The sequence below is a fragment of the Castor canadensis genome, chromosome 12 (assembly GCF_047511655.1).
Source record: "Castor canadensis chromosome 12, mCasCan1.hap1v2, whole genome shotgun sequence".
Classification (NCBI taxonomy): domain Eukaryota; kingdom Metazoa; phylum Chordata; class Mammalia; order Rodentia; family Castoridae; genus Castor; species Castor canadensis.
This window is the reverse complement of record NC_133397.1, coordinates 40522890-40544693: the sequence shown is the minus strand read 5'-3', so window position 1 is coordinate 40544693 and position 21804 is coordinate 40522890. Positions and strand designations below refer to the sequence as shown.

The 21804-nt window shown below is 51.2% G+C and overlaps 1 protein-coding gene across 2 annotated transcripts in view; it reads right to left on the bottom strand.

Annotated features, from left to right (window-relative positions):
• Positions 1-310: 310 nt before the first annotated feature.
• The window catches only part of Ttc7a (tetratricopeptide repeat domain 7A), a 117489-nt gene continuing 95995 nt past the window's right edge, over positions 311-21804 (bottom strand). For both annotated transcript variants that reach the window (XM_020179287.2, XM_074049632.1), the window contains 3 exons: positions 21386-21520; positions 13912-14114; positions 311-2376 (listed from right to left, as the gene is read on the bottom strand). In XM_020179287.2, the coding sequence (XP_020034876.2) occupies positions 2155-2376; positions 13912-14114; positions 21386-21520 (560 nt within the window). In that variant the 3' untranslated portion in view covers positions 311-2154. The remainder of the gene's footprint in view (positions 2377-13911; positions 14115-21385; positions 21521-21804) is intronic.

Genomic DNA, 21804 nt, shown 5'->3' with positions numbered 1-21804 from the left:
TGTTCAGAAGCTGGGCCTTGGAGGCAGTGGTGGCTTAGGCCCACTCGAAGGACAGGTCAGAGGCCACAACCAGCTCTGCCTCCAGGCCTCCCTGTTCACCTACTTTTAACAGGCAACATTCTCCAGCACAGATCCAGACCTTGGAGGCCCATCTCCTCCTCCTTCCTTTTCCCTACCATCCCGCACTCTCTGGCCCTGGCCCTCCAGGCTTCTGCAGCGCCCTCCCTCCTCTCCCAGGGTGGGCTCAGGGAAGGCTCACCAGGTTGGGGTTGTGAGAGCAGGATAAAGGAACACACTGCTTCAGACAGTCTGCTTTATTCAGTCTCTTTATTCAATCTGCAAAACCACTGTCAGTGACTTGTCTCAGCTCCTCGTGGGCCAAGTATTCCAGAGGAAATGCTTAAAGTTGGAGTGCATTTGGTGCCTGACTGCCAACACCTTTGAGCACCCCAAGGTAAAAAACAATAGCATTTGCTTATCCTTTACTTTTTCTAACAGAATTCCAGAAAAAATATATCTCTATCATATATATATATACACACACACACACACACACACATATATATATATATACACACACACACATATACACATAGAGAGCCTTCCACCAAGAGGCAAAGGATCAAGAGTGTTCCATGGTGCCTTTTGGCTTGGTATGGCCAGGAGGCCTCAGACGTCTGGAGACACTTGGGGATATGCAGTGCTGAGGCAGTGTTGCATGAAGCAGGGTTCCATCAGCCCTCTCCTTCATGGGAAGCTGTGGCATGACAAACTAGGGCGGCCCTCACGCCCTCTTCCCACACATCTTGAAATGAGAGCTGTACCTGAGGGAGCTTCAGAACTGAGCCCATGCTCAGATCAGAGGGGAGCCCTGCAAGGTTCCAGGCACTGGCTTCCCAGGGAAGAGTCACAAGAATAAGAAGTGGCAGGTTGGGAGCCGATAGCAGTATCTGCCCAGTAGCAATGACCCTTGCAGACCGGGCATGACAGAGACATGGGCACAGAAGGAGGGGGTCTCCAACCATGGCCCCCTGTGGAGACACAAGTGGCCAGGGTAGGTTAGGCTATCACCTAAGATAGCCTGAGATGCAATATGGGCTGTGGGTGATGATGTATTGTGGACAGTTCTAGAAACTGCCCACCTCCACATCACTAGTCCCATGGGGACCTGTGCTCTAAGGAAAGGCTTGAAGGAACATGTTGACACAGAGTATCAGAAAGGGCTGGGTCAGAGCTGTATTTTGCACTGGCCTAGGGCCCATGGGGACCGCTTGGGCTGAGGCACGTTTCCAGTGAGATGGTGGTAGAAATGGAAGAGTTAAAGCTGGTGATCAGTGCACCTGGTCAGATACCAAAGGCCCAAAGGCACTTGGTGACAAAGAGAAGAAGCAAGTAGCATACAAGCGATGTCCTGAGACAAAGAAGGGCCACATGTGCATCTTTTGCTGACTCAGCCTGTCGTCTTCCCTGTCAGCAACCTCAGGCTGTGACTGCCCTGTGCTCCCTGAGACCAGTGAGCAAGGCTAGAGGTGTGGGGCTACCGGACCACAAGGCAGCGCATGGGCTGGGGTGAAGTACAGCCATCAGGGGCCCCCTGCCCTGCCCTCAGGAGCACATCTGGTCACAGTAACTCTGCAAGGTCACTTTGGGTTCAAGTGCTGGTCAGCTAAGGCACTAAGGAAGGAAACCAGAAAAAGCCTGGTCCAGCCAGAGGGCATGGCAGCTCATGGGGTTCATCTCTGTGGCAGACCCTCAAAGCCAGGAAATTCAGGGGTCAGGGTGGGGTGGAGAGCAGGGCTTGTGGCCAAGGCACAAGACCTTAGTGCACCTTTTGAAGGTGCACAGATAATAGAGGGGAAGGGCCCTGTGGAACTGTGACCTCTGCCTCCTGCCCCTCTCACCCCGCCCCCCCTTCCCCAACACTACAGTTCCAGGAGCAAGGGATTTGCTTCAGATGCAAATCTTGTCCATCTAGCTCCAGATGAGCAGCACCCAGGCCCAGCTGGCCCTGGTGGGAAGGAGCTGGGGTAGGAGAACTAGGAATGCAAGCAGCAGAAGTGCTGACTAGTGATGTATTACCTTGGGCTCTGCACCTGAATGCTATTATCCCTCCCTGCCACCCATGCTGGGCAGCCTCTGCTGCCGCCATGTAACTCAGAGCTCTCTGGGGATGATGGTGAAGGGTAGCACGGGGCTGCTGGCCTCCAGCTCCAGGGCTGTGAGGAAGCAGTCGACAGCGGCCTCATTCTGGCCTTGGGCCTGCAGCACCTCACCCAGGCCCTGCCATGCCTCATGGCAGATGCTCTGCCTCTCCACAGCGTCCCGCAGCACTTTCTGGGCCAGGCTTTTGTGGCCCAGCCGACTCAGCATCATACCCTGGAGACCAAGCATGGGACAGGGTTAGTGAGGTCCTCTGGGCAACAGGGAAAAGAGCAGGAGCATGTTCACTGACCACCAGCCAGAGAGGACTGAAGTCTCGCTTGCACACTGACAAATACCCCATGCTTTCTGCCCATGCAAACCCTACCTGTCCCCATCCAAGCCCTGCTTCAACTCCAGCCTCCCGCATCACCCTCTAAAGAAATTCTGTTCCTCCTAGCCCCAAGGAACAGGCCTTTAAGACCAGACCTGGCTTTCAGTCCCCCCATCTGGTGGATCCTGGGCAATCCATAACCCTCTAGCCCTCATCTTCCTCTGCAAATGGTAACGTCACAGCATCCTTCTCTAGAGCTGAGACAAGGAAATCAGCCAGTGGATAGAGAGCACTGGGGAGGACCTGGCACAAGGAAGCTCCCAAAAAGGGGACATTCTAGTCTTTGCTGCCTACAGTGCAGACTGCCCCTCATTCCACGGGTGCAGACAGCCTCAGCACTGCATTCAGAGATAGTCCTCACTGTGGGACGGAGGGGCAGCTCCTCTGCCTGCAGCAAGCAGTCTGTCTTCTCAGGGATGGCTGGGTCCAAATGCCCAGCTCAGCCTAGCCTAGTTGGGTGAAGTCACAAGGAATGAGATGGCTAGGGTGAGGGCAGTGCAGTGCTGGATGAGTGGACTGCATGGACTCAGGAATGAAACACCCTGGGGTCTGGGTCAGGAGCAGACAGGAAGTGTGTCCCTGAAGTTTAGCTCAAACAATTGTTGACTGAGAACTAGAGGAAGTGACAGGGATTGTTACAAATAGGGTCAGGGAAGTGAAACTGGCACTCTGTCCCCTGTACATCCTTTTCCACCCACACTGGGGAGGGAGCAGGGGGACAGGGTGGGAAGCATGAGGTCCCAGAAAGGTGGCTTTGAACCATCCCACCAGTCTTTATTCCAGCCTTCAAAGGTAGTGCAGAATGGCAGCACAGACTTGGGGGTGAGGTGGAGGAGACGGCTCTTCTTGTTCCAAAAGAGTAGGTAAAGCTCCAACACTGACTTCCTCGGCAGGTGGGGGGCCTGTGTGGGGGTGGGGAGCTGCCTTCTCTGTGCCTGGAGCCCCCTCTCTGCTTCCCACCCACTGATGGCCATGTACATTTTTAGCTGGATCATTTCCCTCCTCTGTGAGCTCCCCAGAGTTAGGCCCTCAGTTGCTATGGAGACGCACCAGGAAAGATGCACATGCCTGATTTCACAAAGTCCTCCAAGAGCTTGGAACATAACCAATTAGACGAGAGCAAGATGGCGGTCAGGAAACCTAGGAAAAGCCTCTTTCAGGAGGTGTTAGCTGAAGGTTCTGTGGCCAAGGTGGGGAGAGGAAGAGGAACTGTACTCCCAGTACCCTCATTTGACCCTGGACACAGCCACACCCAAGGAACCACACACATTTGGCTGAAGCTGGCAGAGGAAGGAGAGCTGTAGCAGGGTGGAGCCTTGGATAGGGCGCTGTCTCTAGCCAGATGTAAACTGTGCTGACTCAGGGCTGCCTGGGACCAGGGACAGTGTATGTCTGGCCAGCAGGGCTCCAGGCCAAGCTGTTTGGTCCACATGGTCCAGGCTGGACCCCAAGCAGCTCACAATGGAACAGAGCCCACAGGGAGGAGGGAAAGAAGGCTGGCAGATGGCTGCCAGACACCAAAATTAAGCACCAAAAATGGAAGGTTTGAGAACTGTTAGTGCTGCCCATGGGGAGCAACAGAGGACAGATGAGGGCCAGCAGGGCCTCCAGAGAAGGCAGGCCCAGAGTGGCCTCTTGCACTCTCAACTTTCTTTTGGCACTTCCTTTTATATGAGGTTTTGTTGGAAGGAAGGGTTCCATTGCTGAGAGTAAGTTTGAAGACCCCTCTTCTCAAGATGTGTTTGGGAAGGAGCCAGGTTGAACTGTGTGTGTGTGTGTGTGTGTGTGTGTGTGTGTTAGTGTGGAAGGTTTGCAGTGGTGTGTGTGTGTGTGTGTGTGTGTGTGTGTGTATGTGTCTGTCTGTCTTAGTGTGGAAGGTTTGCAGTGGCCACCTCAGCATGCCTGGGTAGAGGAAAAAGCCAGGACTTGGCAGCCAGATACCCTGACTGGATTGTAATTCCAGCTCTGCCACTGACAAGTAACCATAGTCAAGTGGCTGACATAGGCAAGTGGCTGACCTCTGAGCTGTGGTTTCCTTATCTATAAACCACGGAATGGGAGAGACCTTCCTGGTAGCAGTGTTTTGAAGATTCTGCAAGCTGGAGGCACATAGTGGGCAGGCAGTGAATGGCAGTGTCTTCAGGACGAGCAGAGGGTCCTTTTGGAATGGGGAGAGAATGACATAGCTGGTATCTCTAGAGGCTGGGAGAGGGCATGGTCTTTTGTGGGGGGAGGGCTGTGGGCTGCGGTAGTGTTGGCTCAAGTCCCCTGCCTGGGGGTGCTGACCTTAGAGCCTGAAAGGAGACACCAGGCTGGGGTCAGGCTGGGGCCCAGAGGCCCAGGGCCTGTAACAGGATCTGTGGCCATCTGCCCCTGACACCAGCCGCCTTCGTGTTTGGTAGCAACTCCGAGCTGTTGCTGCCTGGCAACTGGGTGGGACCCAACCCCAGGAAGATGGGAGGTCTTACCTGCTATGCTCTCAGCCTGGTGTTGCACCAGGGTTCACCAACACTTTTCCTGGCACCCCACATGCCAGAAGCACAGGTCTTTAAGAAGATGATGAGAACACAAAGTTGGTGTCTCAGTTCCATCCAAATGTCCCTGCCAAATTCTTCCTGTTCATCTGCTGACAGAGCCCAGATCTGCAGAGAGGCTCTCAGCTTCCCCTGGGCTGCCCACCCATAGGGATTACACAGCCATATGCAAGCTGATGATGGTGATGGAGCACTGCAGCTATAAGAAGTACCTGGACTAGTTCCAGCCTCCAATAGTGTTTCAGGGAGCAGCAGGGTTATGAGGGAAGTCCCCTCAAAACACACTCCTGAATCTCGGGGCAGTGTAACCTGGCTATATTCATCTATCTGGAAACCTTCCCTGAGGATGGCAGCCTCTTGTCCACACAGTCACCTAGGGTTACAGCATTTCATTACTGTGAGGCTATTGTGTCCCATCCCTGTCCTGCTCCCCAGACTGAGAGGGGGATAGGGCCTCTGTCTCTCCTGCCTGATTTTCTGTTCTTTACAGAACAGCTGCTCAGAGCCTAGTGGGATGGTCCAGGATGCAGTCAGTGCTTCCTGGCCTCGCTGGCTGGCCAGGGATGCTCCCCACAGCGCTCAGGAAGTCTGTCTCTTAAAGCCACCAAGATGTGCAATCTGAGAGGCTCAGGCCCTTCTGAGGTCTGGTCCCCCAGTCTGTATGGAGACTCTACCGGGAGGGCTCTATAAGGAGTCAGGTTCTCTGTGGAGAAATAGGGGCTACAGCCTGGTAGAAAGGAAGGGTCTTGCTGTCCTCTTTCATGCTTGCCTCTAAATGCTATCCCCCCATTAATCAGTGCCTGATGATGAGTAGAGGGACAAGCAGGAAGGTCTTCTGGGGGAGCCTGCCCTGGGAAGCAGCCCTGGTTGTAGGCCAGCTGTCAGCTAGGCTAAGCGCTCCTCTCCACCCCTGCCCTCAAGTATTTATAGAAGTTATTTTGGGAATTTTCTTTCTGAGCTCAAGGCACATTCCTGGGATTCTATAACAGCCTTTCCAGCTGGGACGCTGGGAATCAGCTGGAGGCTGCTGGAGCCTACTGGTCCCTGGAGCCCCTGTTTGGGGACACTGGAGCTACCTGGAGGAGATAATCTACAGGAAGGCTCCTCCTGCAGCCACCCTGAAGTGTGACACACCCCTGGGGAGGCCCATGTGTTGCTAGTCCAGAATGGGCTTTAAGTTCTTTCAGTTGTGTGTCAGCCTCAACCTGCTCAACCAGACTGGAGCAGGGCTGCTCCAAGGATACAGGCTGGCCCTACTTCCCTGTAGGGGGAAAGGGCATAAATCCTTCCAGACCCATCCAGTGCCTGACTGATATGCTAGCCCCAGAGCTCTCAAAGAGGGCTGAGAAAGTCCCCAAGCTCATTGCAATCCCAGCCTAGGTGGGGTCTCCTAGCATAGTGGGTGGCTATGCCCTTTGTGTTGCTAAACCCATGCCTGCCTGTCCCTTTCTCTTCCAGTGTCCTTGAGAAGCCAGATGTCTAAGACCTGCAGCTCTCTGGCCAGGCTGGGGATATTTGTCTTCAAGGGGCAGGACTGAGAGTCCAAAACACTGGCTTGGGCAGAGGGCAGGTCACATTTGGGGACTCAGGGGCCTGTGGACCACCAGGAATTGAACTCCTGGCCAGCCCCACCTTTTGGCAGGGCCAGTCTTGACCTCTCTTTCTCTGGGCTGGTTTCAGGTTCTAGGCAGGCTGGGAGCTCTGCCCATCTGGAGGCATAGCCAGCACTCCGGGTGAGGGAAGGAGGCTGTAGCTGGGCCTCTGAGTCCTGGGTTCTAGATATGAACCCCTGTATTGGGAAGTGAGAAGGGGGCCCAGTTGCAGAAGCTCTCTTCTCTGAGCAGGAGGTAGAGCCTTAAAGGGGGTGGGGCGGGGTGCAAGGAGAAGCAGTTTGGGGGGCCTATTGGACAGGAGAATTAAGGGTTATACCATGTTGCACCCTCTAGATATAGTGAGTCTTTCCCACCTTTTTGTTGACAAAATGGATTCTGAAGCTAAATTAAGCCACAGTGTCTTTAAGCAATGACAGTCAACTATCATTGCAATCTGAACCTCTGCCCACCCAGGGGCAAGGGGAAGAGGGGCTTTTGAATCCTAGTGAGATTGATGCTAGGTGCATTTCTTGCACTCTCCTCTGTGGGGAGCCTGCAGAACCTCCCCGCCACTGCCACTTTTGCATGGCATGAAGAACACAGCCTCAGGCAATGTTGGTGGAGGGGGGTGGGAACTGAGAACCTACAATAAAACCACCTCACTGGGAGGTCAAGTGGCTAAGACATTCCTATTGAATTTGCCAGCCAAACAGAAGCAATAGTCCATGTTTATGGAGCTGCTGGAGCAGGTGCAGCTCCCTCAACCCCCACACACAGCAAAAGACAAGACTTCCAGGTCCTCCCACTTCCTCAAGCTGCCTGGGCCTCTCTAAGCCACCTGTCACAGCTCAGGGAATAAACAAAGAGAGAAGAGCCTACAGGTGGAGCATGCTGGACTCTGCAGACATGTGGCATATGTAGGTGAGGCCAATGGGCCCAGAGACACTGCTGCTCTGTGTACTGCCACCTCCTCCAAAATACTGGGCACTGATCTTCACTTCTCAGTTCAGACTGCCTTTCTTCAAGTTAGATCAGATGGTGAACCAGCCTGGAACAACTACAGGCCAGAGCACAGGGCCAGCAGAGCAGGGCCTTGCCAGGGCCCGTCACCATGGCACTTCCTCTCCAGCCACCTCTGATTAGCCAACATAAGAGACTGAGAGACAAGGCCACAAATCCCCCTCCTCCCAAAACTCAGATCCTCCTACGGAGCAAGCAGCTCTTCCCTAGTTAAGGTTAGTCTGGCCTTGCTGGGGGTTCCATCCACAAGGCAGTAGGGGTCTGTGCCCTGCACATTTGTGCCTTAGCCACATTTCCTGGTGTACTCATTGAGGACTTTACTATAGTGAGTCTCTGGGGTTTGGCTCAGAGCTTCCACCTCCCTCTGCAAACCAAAAGCACTTGAACGAGGCCTGGGAGTTACACTTCAAAGTGAAGAAGGCAAAGATAACCCCCAATCACTGGCGCATTAACTTACACAATTATTTAACTTAATTCTAACAATTGCCCTAAGTGGTTGGTGTAGCCATCTCTATATTGCAGATGAGAACACAGAATTCCGGACAGGTTAAAGAACTTGGCCAAGGTTTAACAGTGAGTAAAGGCAAAGTGGGCCTCAAGTGCAGGTCAGGTGCATTTGAAGGTCATGCACCAACCAGCAGACACCACCCCCACAGCCAGCTCTGATACTGGGGTCTTAAAACACATTCCAGTTAATTAACCCTAGAAGCAACCCCAAAGGCAGCTGTCCCTGCCCAGCACCTCCTCCCTGCTTTCTCAGCACCCTACTGGTAGCGCAAGGCAGTTTAGCCCAAAGACCCTTGGTCCCACAGTGATGTGATGCAGTCCAGTAGACACTGGCGTGGACAAAGGTGGGGTCCAGGCTCAGGCCACTCACCACCAAACCTTCCATGTGAATGGCGACAAAAATACTCTATGTTGACTTCTTTTTTCATAGCTCTCAGCTCATTTGAGTCCTAAAACTTTGAGGTCACAAGGGCCTAAATTATTTCCCCTATTTGACAGAAGAAAAAACTGGCCCAGTGAGGAAAGTAATGCTGAAGCACTCCCAGAACTTGAGGTTGGGCAGGGCTGTCTATCCTGGGTTTGTCATCCCTTGTGTCTAGCATCACTTTCCAAAACAGGGAAAGCCAGGTTGGAGGTCTGGACAAGGCTCTACAGCCACAGACCACTTCTCTGGCCTGAGACCAGGGCCTTCCTATTGGACTCTGGGAGCACCAGAAAAGCCCAACCCAGAGCTTCAGTCTTCAGTGACTGACACAGGCAGGACCAAGTAACCAGAGATGTGGGGCAATTATTATATTCAGGTCCCCCAGACCCACTTAAAGTACAAGGCAATTGCTGCATGCTAGGGATGAGAAGTCAATGAAGGGAACAGATCATCACATGCTGTCATCACCAGAGCAAAAGGTGACTGAAATGCTATCTCCCTGACTGTCCAGAGCATGTGGAGAGGGAAGAGGATGGTTATATAGCTTGGAGTTTTTCAGACATTGCATCCCTGGGAATTATACTGGGAGAGCCAAAGCTTGTAGGGGTGCCTGAGAAGGAGAGGTTCTGGGAAAGCCTACAGATTGCCCCCAAGAAAACATGAACCATTGCTCCTCTGGAGCCCATCCCTGGCAGAGCAAGGTAGGTGCCATTCACAATAGCCTTGCCCACCCATGACCGCCCACTTCTAGCTGAGGGTTTCAAGTTGTCTCTGGTAAAGTGTCTGAATTACCTTTAGCTAAGGTGAGGGCAGTGAGGCTAGGATGGCCAGGGCTAGGACCATCTTTGGTGGAGCTGAAGGATAGTAGAACATGCTACCTTAAAATCTGCTATATTGGTGAGAGGATTATTTTGAGCTGAAGGCACATGAAAAAAAGCCGAGATAAGAAAAGTCCTCTGCCCTCCCCTAAAAGCAAATAAATAAATTTACAAAGTTTTCCTCCTCTTTCTCCCTCTATACCAGTAAGGACAAAGATTGATTGCAGAGGGCAGCTTTAGACTCTTATGAGCCTAGGGACAGCACTAGAGGAATCTGGAAAGCAAACTTCACTAATTGGCCTTTGCTCACCATTAGTGTCCCATTTATTTGCCCCTAGAGACTCAAAGCCCTTTTCCTTTGCCTCTAAAATTATATTGTTTTTTGTTGAAAATGTTGTCTAAGTTGGAGTTCTAAGCCACTTCTGAAACGGAATCATTTTCCCTTGGCATCTCCCATGTGCAAATGAGGTACATGTGTCATCACACTTCTGTTTGCTTTTCTTCTATTAATCTGACATTTGTAAGAGAGGCCTGACAAAGAACTCAGAAGGGTAGAGGGAAAATTATTTTTCCTATCCTGATGTGGGAAACTGAGTCAAGCTGACCATCCCATGGGGTGCTCTAATCTGTCTTGTGAACAACTCATAACCCTCCCACTGTGTTCAGGTGACAACAAAGGAATGGCATCCTGGGAGAACCAGTCCATTGGAAACTTTTGTCTGGGCTCCCTGGCTCACCCAAGTATATCTTTCTTGTTGGAGGTGCCTGGTGCTGAGGGGGCCTGGGAAGTGGCAGGACAGCTAGGCTCAGAGAGACAAGTGTGGGCTGCCTGGGGTCCCTTTCTCTTAAGCCCTTGGAAGCCTCTCTGAAGAACATCAACGAGGGCAACCCCTCTGATAATCTTGGGAAAGACCATGCTTCCTTCCTTAAGTAGATTCTTCTGCTAGTATGCTAAATCCTGAGCACCCCAGTTGAAGGGGATAGGGTCAGGTTGGGGCTTACTGGAGGGAAGGCTGAGACTGACTGGCAAACACTCTCATGACCTGCTCCTATGGTTTGATTTCCATCTGTGAAGAGCACACACTCCTGTTTCTGTACTTGCCAGTTTCCCAAAGATCCATCGAGCCTGGCATAGGTGACAGTCCACAGGACTAGGGCTCAATGGACTACCTTTTCTGGACACTGCTGTGGGCACAGTGGAGGCTCTTGCTGGAACAAAACTGTCAAGGAGGTGACTCCTTCCTGCCTGGTCTGGTGGAAAAGCCTAAGCTGTCCCCAGGATGGAGCTAGAATCAGGTAAATCTTTCTCATTGCATACAGGGCAAGGAGGGCAGAGCGAACAGAGAATCTGTTCTTGGGCCAAAGCTTATATTCTTAAAAGTGCCTGAAGCCTGGCTCCTGAAAGTCAAGCCTTCCACTCCCAGTAGGCTTTCTTCAGTCTCCTGTTGTTTGCCAGTCCCACCCTACAGACTGGAGAACCATACCTGGCACCTATAAGCCTACTAGGAATATCCCCACCCTTTCTTTCCAGACCTTTCTTTGCAGGGAGTGGGACTTCCTGCAACTTCAGAGGGCTTACAGGCGGGGACTTGGTGCTCTTCCAGCCCAGGTCTATGGGTGGCTGGGATCCCAGGGAAGGTGTGGCTCTCCTGCCCCTTGTGCCTATCAGAGGCTAATGTCCTCATAAAGCTCAATGGCATGGTAACCTCAGGATGTTCTCCCTAGGAACCTGCTTTGGCAATGACTCCATCATGGGGACTAGTTATCCTCTATAATCCTTTCTGTGAGTAATTCTCCAAGGATGTACCAACCCCAGAGTTCATAGAGGCTGAGACAAATGATGTGTCTCTTTCTTTACTATTTGCTATTTGCACAAGGAATCCTGGGCACACAAGCTGACTGAGACTGACTGGAAGTGGTTCCCATCTATGCTTAGTGGGAAAAAGTGCTGTGATCAATTAGCAATGTCTGTTAGTGGAGAGGAACTGGAAAACAGTGGTGTGTATGCTGTGTCTTGCCTTCTTTAATATCACACTGTAGGCTTTCACATGCATGTCTCATTTGATTAGAACACTATGGTCTAGAAACAACGAAGATTATTACCCATTTACAAAAGGGGATATCAGGAGCATGTTAGTTAAATCTTTTCCCTATCACTCAAGGGCTAGAGACAGAATTAGATCCCAGGTGTCCTGAATCCCAGGCCAGTTCATGGAAGACACTCAGGTTGGGGAATGCTTGAGACCAACATGCCAAGGCGTTCGTTCACATGTCTTTAGGAAAATATACTTAGTACATGTGCCTCAAGCTTGCAATTTGCTGTTCTTTATGCATATGTGTAGGATGCTGGCAGGAACAAAGCATGTGGAAAGGCGAGGGGCAGCCCACACATGAGATGACTGCCCTTCTTGCTTGCTGGTAACTGTAAAAGTAGGCAAGCCTGGCTCTGACTTGCTCCAGTTTCATCAAATTAGCAAGGCACCCCAGGAAGAGAAAAGGGACCATTTCAGCAAAAATCTGCAGGGAGCCACTCTGGACAGCTATTCAGTTACCATGGAAACCCACTGTTGGAAACTGCTTCAATTTCAAGAAAATAGCTACAAACAATAATAAGCATAAATGAAAAATGGTACGCTGTTACTTCAAAATTGTACTTGTTATTGGATTTTGTTGGGTTTTAGGAGCTGGGACTGCAGGCTAATATCTGTGAACACAGTGGAAGGCAGACATCTCTGCCTGGCTGCAGGCCCAATGCCAGCCCACATCCTTTCTCCTGCTTCCATAATCAAGTTTCTGGACATGACCTCCGGCGAGGCATTTATCAGAGAAGCTAATGTCTGAATTGCTAGAGGAAGGAGGATGTGCCTTGTAAAATATCAAGCATTTGCTGAGCTGAATACAGGACAATAAGGAGCCACTGGAAGGGAGCAGGGCCAAGGTGTGATGTCGTGGCATGGGCTTTCTTCTGCTGGGGCTCAACATTTGCACTGGCCTAAGCCAGATACCAGGCAGAAAGAATAAAAGATGAACTGGGAATCTCTTTTCTATTCCATTTTCAAGGACTCTTGGGGTTGGAAGGGACCTCTTATAAAGACAAATTGGTCCAGTCCCTCCTCAAATGTTGTCTCTTGGCAACATTGTTATCTGGTGATTACTGCATGTGTATCTGGACTCCTCTAAGAGTTATAATTTGAAACCCAACCCCTGTAGCTTCTACTTATGCACAAATCAGATCCTATACGGCAGCAAGGACCCTTTAGCCATCTGGAGCCCTTCTGATCTTCTGTTGTCTCCATGTGGCAGATGTCAGGGATACCCTAACAGCCATTCTCAAAGGAGACATCCAAGGTAGACCCCAGACCCTGACAGGGGAAGACTTGCTAACTGTGGGCTCCTAAATGGTCCTTAAAAGTCACCAGTACATATGCAGGCTTGTTTCCTTTCTGAGCACTGCATTTGTCTTCCTACCTGCTCTCTCAAAGTAGCTAAAGGAGGCCAGGGAAAATGGTTACGTTGGACTGGGGGCATAGCTCAAGAGGGAGAGAACCTTCCTCGTAAACTGGAGGCCCTGAGTTCAATCCCTGATCTACTATAGTGCCTGTTAGAGCAACATGCTCAACATTTGCACTGGCCTAAGCCAGACACCAGGCAGCAAGAATAAGAGATGAGCTGGGAATCTCTTTTTTAATTCCACTTTTCAAGGACTCTTGGGGTTGGAAAGGACCTTTTATAAAGACAATTTTGTCCAGTTCCTCTCCAAGTAGGTTTCTTGGACTACAAAATCCCTACTGGATCCATAGTAAAATTGAGGTTTGGAGAAAGTGGATGACTTGCCTGTGGTCACCAGGTAGAAAGTGGCAAGGCTGGGACAAGAACGCCTGTGTCCTAATTCCCAGCTTTCAAACCGTCTCCCAGGGAGGTCACTGTGTCCTAAGAACCCAAGTCCTGAGCTCATGCCCTAGGAATGGGGGATCCTGGACCCTTTTAGCACCAAGTGTGCTTGTTTCAGGTCTGATGTGGTCCACCCGAGAGCATCCCTTGAGTCTCACCAAGGAGACAGAGCTCCTCTGAAGTGGAGGAGGAGCCCAATGACTGGGGAGGGCTTGGGAACCCACAGAAGGGAAGGCATCTTGGGACCTGCCTAGAGTTTGGATTAGCTTCCAGGACAAAGGGCCAATGAGGAACAGTGAAATCTCTTTGGAGCTAGATCATCTTATAGAAACTTATGGCAAAAAGGAAGTCAGAAGAAATACCAACCAACCCTTCTAGATTTTTTCATCAATGCAGGTCCTAATGGGAGGGAACAACCGGCACCTAAGACAGACTGCTGCCTCTCTCAACAGAGAAGGGAGGAAGCCACCTCCCCCAGACGCTAGGAAACAGCAGCAGCAAGGCTCCTGCATGTGGTAGGGGGCACCACAAAGGATGAACGGGGCCCCCAGGGTTCAGGAGGGAGGTGGCGGGAGGGGAAGGGCTGACTCACCAGACTGTGCATGATGCGCACACCATCTGGGTTCACTGTGAGTGCCTCCTTGTACAGCTGCTTGGCCTCTTCCAAGTTGCCCTTTACTTCAGCCAGCTGGCCCCGCATGTAGAGCACTGAGTGAGAGGTGGGAAAGAGGCCTGCTGCCTCCTGGATGCAGAAACCTGCTTCCTTGAGGTGTCTCTGCTCCATGAACAGCTCAGCTGTGAAACAAAGGGGCCGAGGGAAGTGTGAGTGGTGTGAAGTCAGGAGGCAGAGGCCCCAGCCTGTAGTCCCTAGAGCTGAGGAATCAGACACTATCCCACCAAGTCCCAGCCCAGGACAAACTTGCTGTGCAATGCAGGGGTAATGCTAGTGAATGGGTTCTAAGCACCTCCTATATGTCAGGCACTGAGCTGGGTGCTCCACAGACAGCCTCAGTCATGCTTGCAATTACTGACCAAGAGCAAGTACTTTCATTACCCCAGTTCACAGATGAGGAGCCTGGGCACGGAGAGGTTAAGACACCTGGCCACAGGGAGAGTAAGCGATGAGCCAGGATTTGTGTAGGGCTGTCTGACTCCAGAGCCTGGCAGTGGGGACATTATTAGTGGGGCTGAGTAACTTGCTCAGCTGTCTGTGACTTGTGTTTCAGTGCCCCTTCACCTCACTTGTTCATTACTATCTGGGCAGATGGGGTGGAAGAAGGCTGGAAGGTTCTTCCTCTCAGCCTTGAGGTAGGAGGCTGGTTGAGGGGCTTGTTCTGCCCTATGTGCTCAGGACAAGGTGGGAGTGTGCCTGGAGCATGAGAGGGAACCAAGCAGTCCTGCCAAGGACAGGGACAGGAGAAGGAGGGACAAAAGGCTCAGGGGGTACCTACTGAGGGATAGCACAGAGCTCAAACCAAATAGTAACAAAGATAAAAGCTACCACCTGCATTTATGGAGTGTTGACTGTGGGCCAACTGCAAAACGTTTTCTCTCATTAATCCTCACAACTAGTCTTGGAGGCAGGCAGATGTAATCAGGATTCCTACTTTAAACAATCAGGCTGAGAAAGGGCAACAACAGAGATAGCCTCTCCAGGAGCCTCTCAGCCTCTCTCCAAAGCCAACACACACATCTTTTGGCTGGCAGGTAGGACTGGATCAGTGGGGAAAGGGGCAGTTTCTTCCATCCCAGGCAAGCCCAAAAAATTGCACATTTCAGCCCCACAATGCACAGGCACACGCCCACAGCAGGCACTTTTAGAAACACTGCTTGTCGGCCTTACAGCCCACTCTGCTTTCCTTGCAAAGCTGCCCCCAGGCTTGACTGCCCCCTCCTGGAGCTGGTGCCCATGCGGAAGTCACAGAAGGATGGCAACACAGATGGGGAGCGCGGGAGGCCAGCAGAGTCTGGCTTGTGGCTCTGCCAAGAGCTTTTCCTAGCAAAGGCTGAGAGCTGAGGTTATGCCATTTCAGATCATGTCTGGGGTAGGGTAGATAACAGACACTTCCAGTGGAAACTTCTAGAAAGAGGTGAACAAACTAGTCCAGTCATCCCCTCTGCTTGCCCTTGTAAGCAGCAGGAAGGAAGCCTAACTGAAGCTATTTTTTTCTCTTCTCTAAGGTCTTAACTGCAGTACATGGCACTGGGGGTCTTTCACAGGAAAGGTTTATTGTGCAAACCAAGGACTGTGCCACATCTGAAAATATCACAGAGGGCTTTTGGAGCAAGGGTCACTTTCTCTAATGATAATGAGAGCTTGGGAGAATCGTGGAATTAAACATGGATGTTCCCATATGGTCACACACACACACACACACACAGATGCAGGGTCTTGTGCTAGACTCAGGCTGACACACAGGTCCCCAAGGCAGACAGCACAGGGTGACACCAGGGCACAATTGGCCAGTGGTCAGGGATTTGGCTATCTCAGTCTCAGCTTTTTTCCCTGTTCTTCTGTTGAGCTGCTTTGGGGGCTCTGAACAAGCTGCCTTCATAACTGAGTGCCCAATGTACAACTAATAAACACTGACTCCTATGAGGAAAAACAGGAGTGGGGGTGGGGCAGTTGAGCCATTAAACTTCACGAGAAACCCAGGACACCGACGTGACTGGTGCCATTTCTGGGTGTTACAGGTACTCAGGAATTGTCAGGTCAGTGCTGCTGGTATGATTAGGGAGGTCTTCCTGGGGGAGGCCACATTTAAGCTGGCAGAAAGAAGGGAATCCAGGACAAACTGGAGGCTCCCCAGGTCATAGGAAAAGAGGGAAGGTGCAGAAGGAAGTGTGTGTTGTGAGTGCTGGGGGTGTGCTCCTACATCAGGCTGTGACTACATCCTCCATAGGAGCTCAGCAGGCAAAGGGCACAAGGGTCAGGCTCTCCATGCCTACACTGTGCCTAGCAGTCCTATCCCAGGCTGGGCCCACTTGGGCCCGGCACGGCTCATTAAGCTGTTTACAACTTGCTGCCCTGTCCCCCAAGCCCTCAGGAGGCTGTTCCTGGTCCCTGCCTTGAGGATTCCTCATAATGCATTCATATCAACATTTTTCAATTAGAGAGAGTTGGAGCGCTGGAGCCTTCTGAGCCCTGGGTTCATGGAGAGGCCACATGCAAGGGAACATTCCCTGAGGTAGGATGCTCCACTTGGAAGGGCTTCGTCACCACTTAGGCAGGAAAGCAGATGACACAGAACAGAGCCAGAGAAGCAAGGTTTCCTGAGGGCTCTGACCACACTGAAGATAGCCCTCGCAGGTTCAGCTTCCAGGGTGAGGCCTCTGCTCTGCAAGCAAGTGCACAGGTCTGGGGGCTGCAGTGTATCTCTCTTCCTAGCCTAAGTGTTCCTGTGTAGATACCACCAGCTTCTGCTTGCTATTTTACCAAACATGGTTCTTCCAGTCAACCAGTCAGCTGCAGCTACAGTAGGAGCCCCATGGCATGGCGCCCACCACAGCCTGGATCCTGTCTCTTCTGGGCTCAGCAGTGCCTATACCTATGGTCTCCCCTGGCCAAGGTTGGATAAACACTCACTACTACCAGCTATTCCTTAGTTTGCCTTGTCTAGGTTATCACCCCAGGGCCTTGCTACTTCCCAAGTGACAAAGGGCCCCTCTTGGGTCCCTCTAAGTTTCTTTACTCTTTCCTTCCCCCCTTCCTTTCCCTCGTCTCATCCTCCTCCCTGCCTACCTCTTACCTCCCTCTCTTGCCTGTCTCTGTTTTTCTTCTCTTCACTACTGCTTTCCCCACCTCCTCTCCCCTCTGTGCTTTCTCTCTGCAGGCTACAAATGGAAAACATCTGTTCCCTGGAGCTTTGCAAGAGTCCCTTTTATTATTTTTCTCTGAAGCATCCTGGTCTAACCTGGCACCAGGGACTGGATCCAGTCTTCCTGCCATTGCTGCCAAAGCCTAGGCTCTTTGCCCCAGGCAGGGGACTGGGCCTGTTTTCCATGGCCTATTCCCATATCCCTGTGTGGGGAGCGCCCTTCCCTCAGGCTGGCACTGTGTTGAGAAGCAGGGCCCCTCCTCCAAGAATGCAGGGCCACCCTGAAGGTCTTTTAAGCACAGGTGTGGTGTGCTTCCCACAGTTGTCCCAGGACCCCACAAAGGAAAGGGAGCCTTGCAGACTCAAGAGTTCAGAGAACCCCCTAGGCAGGGCAGGAAGGAAAATAGATTAGGTCAAGAGCCTAATCTACCTTGATAGCTTTGATCCCCAGTGGGGGCAGTTTTGGTGATTCCCAAAGAAAATCAAGAAATAAGCACCCTGAGCAGAACCTCAGGACATAAGGCCACCCAAAATAAAGGAAAAGGAAAGGTAGGATATCCAGTGGACAGGGAAGAATGAGAAGAAAAAGCCAGCAGCTTAGGATGGAGAAAGACCAAGAGTCACACAGAGAATCCAAAGGTAGCACATTTGCCCGTCTAGTCCTGGGGCCCAGAGAGCACAAGGAAGTCAGGGGTGACCTTTGCTTGGGGCCCACTCGCAGTCCTAAGAGTGGCCTCCTGCTGAGTGGGGAGTCTGAAAAGTGGGAGGAGCAAGGTAACAGGTCCTCCAAGACACTGAAGGCAGATGGGGACAGGTGGGAGCAAGCAGGGTAGGGATCTGGAAAAGAGGGGAGGGTGTGGACCAAGGTGAGAACTTATCTCTTGAGTGTAATTTTATAACAAACATCAACCTCAGACACACAGTACTCCTGTCTGCACAGCCCACAGTTGGCTGGTGCTTATAAAGAGTTAGGATTCCAGTGCTCAGGCACTGTGAAGCTGGCGTTGGGGAGCTGAGATGAGGCCAACTTTCTACAAACTCAGAGAGTTTCTACAAACTCAGAGAGAGCCCAGAGCTGCCCAGGAGCCCCTGGACCTCCAGAGAAGAGGAATTCTCTCGCATCCTTCTCCCTTTCTCTGTCAGCACCAGGATACAGCAGCAGTAATGAGAAAGTGGGTGGAGAGTCTTGCTCTTCTGGAAAGCACCTCTGGACACTGAGGATACTGGAATACCCGTAGGGATCTGTGCCACAAAACCCCTGCACTTGGCCTCGCAAGTGGATACCCTCCCTGAGGGCAAACTTGAGGAGGGGAAGGTGGGGAGGAAGAATGTGACATTTCCCAATCAGAGAGTGGATTCACAATAGAGCTTGCTGCCCAAATAGATTGGGTTATAACTTAACTTGAACCAAACCCCAGGGGTTAGCTTATTCCCAAATGATAAAGGAACTGTTTTTCTTTCTTGCACATTAGTGGGGCGGCTAACCATGTGCTTAGCTAGTCAGGTGGGGCAGTATAGGAAGAAGTCATGACCTGAATGACCTGGTCCTGGCAGCCTTTCATCCAACAGTGCTCAGTAGACAATGGTGATAGTGGCAGCCACGGGGCATGGGAAGAGCCCATGAGGGGCAAAATGCTCCTGAGTCCTTGCATGCTCAGAACAAAAGATCTGAACATTCTTCCATTCCCTTCCTGGCCATGACACTGTGAACTGACCATGTCCTGGTCTGTTCCCTGCTTCTCCTAAGAACAGGTCCCTTGCTTTTTAATGGGGCAAATGGATACCCAGAACAAGGACATCTGACAGAGTCCTTTTCAGTTAGGGGTAGTCAAATAATGGAGTTCTGGTCAATAGTATGTTCTTATGGGGAGGGGCACCTTTCTCCTCTCATCCATGTTTATCTTCTGCCTTGGGATATAAATGTGGCAGAAAGCCATCCTGGACCACAAGAAGGAGGGCAATATCCTAAGGAGAGCAAAGCTATCATCCCAAGCCCGTCATCTCTGAATTATTAAAGAAATATGCATTCCAGTTGAGTAAGCCACTGTGACATTGGATCTGTCACCTGCCTCCAGACCTATCTCTTAATACTTCACTGCTTAGCCCTTACCTGGGGCAGCATTCAGAGACTGTTCTCAGAGTTCTCTTTGTGGAGTGACATCTCAGACAGTGTCCAGAGATGAATGCTACTGTGCGACTTTCTGAAGGGCATGTGTTTATAAGGACAATGGCCAACTTTAATTCTAGACTTTGAGAAAGCTTTTCACCTTCTTAGGAGTTAATAGCACATGCCAGCACACCAGCATAAAGCAATATATCTGAGAAATGCAAGCAGGCTTGTGATGTGCAAAAATGGTTCAAGTGCAAAAACAAGGCAAAGTGTTACCACAAAACCCTTGGGAGCTGCAGAGCAGCCAGAGGAGTTGAGTCACTGCTGTAACTATGCACTCCTTGGAGCTGGCGAGGCATCCAGCATGGGTAGAGCTTTCTACCCCAGGCACAGCTACAGGCAGGTGCTCTATTCTACTCCTGGGAGTCTGGTATGGCTCTAAGTCTTAGAAGAGAGCAGGAGAATCTTTATTTTTATTTTTCCCACAGTGGGATTGAGGTTTGAACTTGGGGCCTCTATGCTTACAAAGTAGGCACTCTACCATGAGTCACACCTTCAGTCCAAAGGCAGCAGAATCTTTGCCTAGGAGGAGGCCTTGTTTATTATTCCTCTGAATTCTTCAACATTCCTCTTTCTACTTAAGACTCAACAAACTAACCATGGAGACCTTCCCATGCCCCCATCCCACAACATCCCTAGCCTCCTAAGAGACCCTAAGATGCTAAGTGGGGCAATATTTGCATTATTACAATGCTCCAAGTCTAGCCTTGTGAATTCTGGTCTAATTTTCCCCCACCTTCTGAGCCTATGATGGGGAGACTGGGGGTGTGCTGCATACTAATGTGTCCATATGTGGAAAACATACACCAGGAAACCTAAGCTTCTCAGCTAAAGAGCACATTTGGCTGACTTGCCAACTCCAAGTGTTCTGGTAACTGATCATCATCTACTTTCCATTGGGGAACTGCAGCCCACCCCTGTGGTGGAGAAGAAAAAGATAAGAGGGTGAGCAGAACACCTTTGGGGTGTCCCTTGGACAGCTCTGGACTGACTGGACTGGCTCAGGTTTTAGGGTATCTGTTGGTCTCTTGTCTTCCTCTTTATTCTTTACTGCTGCCATCTTATATTTTACTCAGACATGTCATCATTGACTTTGATTCTCTCTTTTTACTCTAATCCACCTCTTACACTACCACCAGGTCAAGCTGTCAAACACATCCAGTGAGTTACTCCTTGCTATTACTAAGCCAAGCAAGCACTTAGACATTTAGTCCATGGTGCCACACAGCCACCAACTCCACCATGACCTCAATGGGTGTCACAGAAGCCAAGCACCATTTGCCAAGCACCATTTGCCAAGCACCTGCTATGTGCCACACGTAACTGCTTCATATGTGAGTTCATTTCAGATCAGCACTGGCCAATCTTGAGTTGGCATTGGAACCTAGACTGCATGATTCTGAAGTTGGGGCTCCAGGAAGCCTGCCACCCACCCCCTAAGCACTCACTCACCTACATGGACTACACAGTGGCAATGGTGCCAGCAAATGATAGAAAGGGATACCACCTGGATGACAGTCTCCATGTCACTAGCCCTCTGGCCTATCCATCTGTGTGGCCTCTCCTGACCTCAAATCCTGTCACATTTGTATTGCTGCCAAGAACCTCTCCCAGGAAGGGAGGCAGGCACTCTCCTAGCTGAGCAAAGAAGAAAACCCACAGTCAGACAGATTAAGGCAAACAGAGATCCCACTACAGTAGGGGCTATAGTAAGAGAAAGGGTAGAGGGTCTCGCTCTTCTGGAAAGTGCCTTTCCAGTCCAAGGATCCTGCAGCATCGATGGGCCTGGTGCTGCTCCCATTCTCACACAGAACGACTTCCCAGAAGGCAAGGCCCCTGCGCCTGGCCTCTCAAGTGAACCCCTCCCTCCCCCACTGGGATGAAGGAGCTCAAAGAGGAGAGTGAGTTGGGAAACACCTGGAACTAAAACTCCAAGTTCCTGAAAACAGAGTACAAGCCCATGTGAGCCTGGTCAGGAGCCCCCACAATCCCACCTCCTGGTCACAGCAGAGTGGCTTCAGCCAGGCAGGTGGGTGTCACTAGGACTCTGTTTCCCATCTGGAGCCAAGGACACTCACCAGCCTGGAGCCAGATCTGTTCCAGTGTGGTCCACAGTTGCACGGGGCCCTGTTTCAGGACAGAGGTGGGAATGGTCAGTTCTGACATGGCCTCTTCTAGCCGTGAAGCTGCAATGGATGATGCCTGCCGAGAGCCTGCAGAGCAAGAGGGCATGGGGCTGAGTGGCAGAGTCAGAATGCCATGTGCTGTAGGCCCTGCAGCATTCAGTGCCCAACTCCGCACGGACAGACAGGGTAACCCAGGTCAGGACAGCAGGCCTAGCAGTCAGAAAGCAGCTCACAACCTAGTAGGGAGGACCCATCACCTACTCTCCCCCACAGCTGGGAAGAGGGGCTTTTAAAGGGGTAATCAGACAGAAATCTCATGAAGAATCTATCCCTAAGGAAAGCAATCATGAATGTCAGCAAAGATACTTATT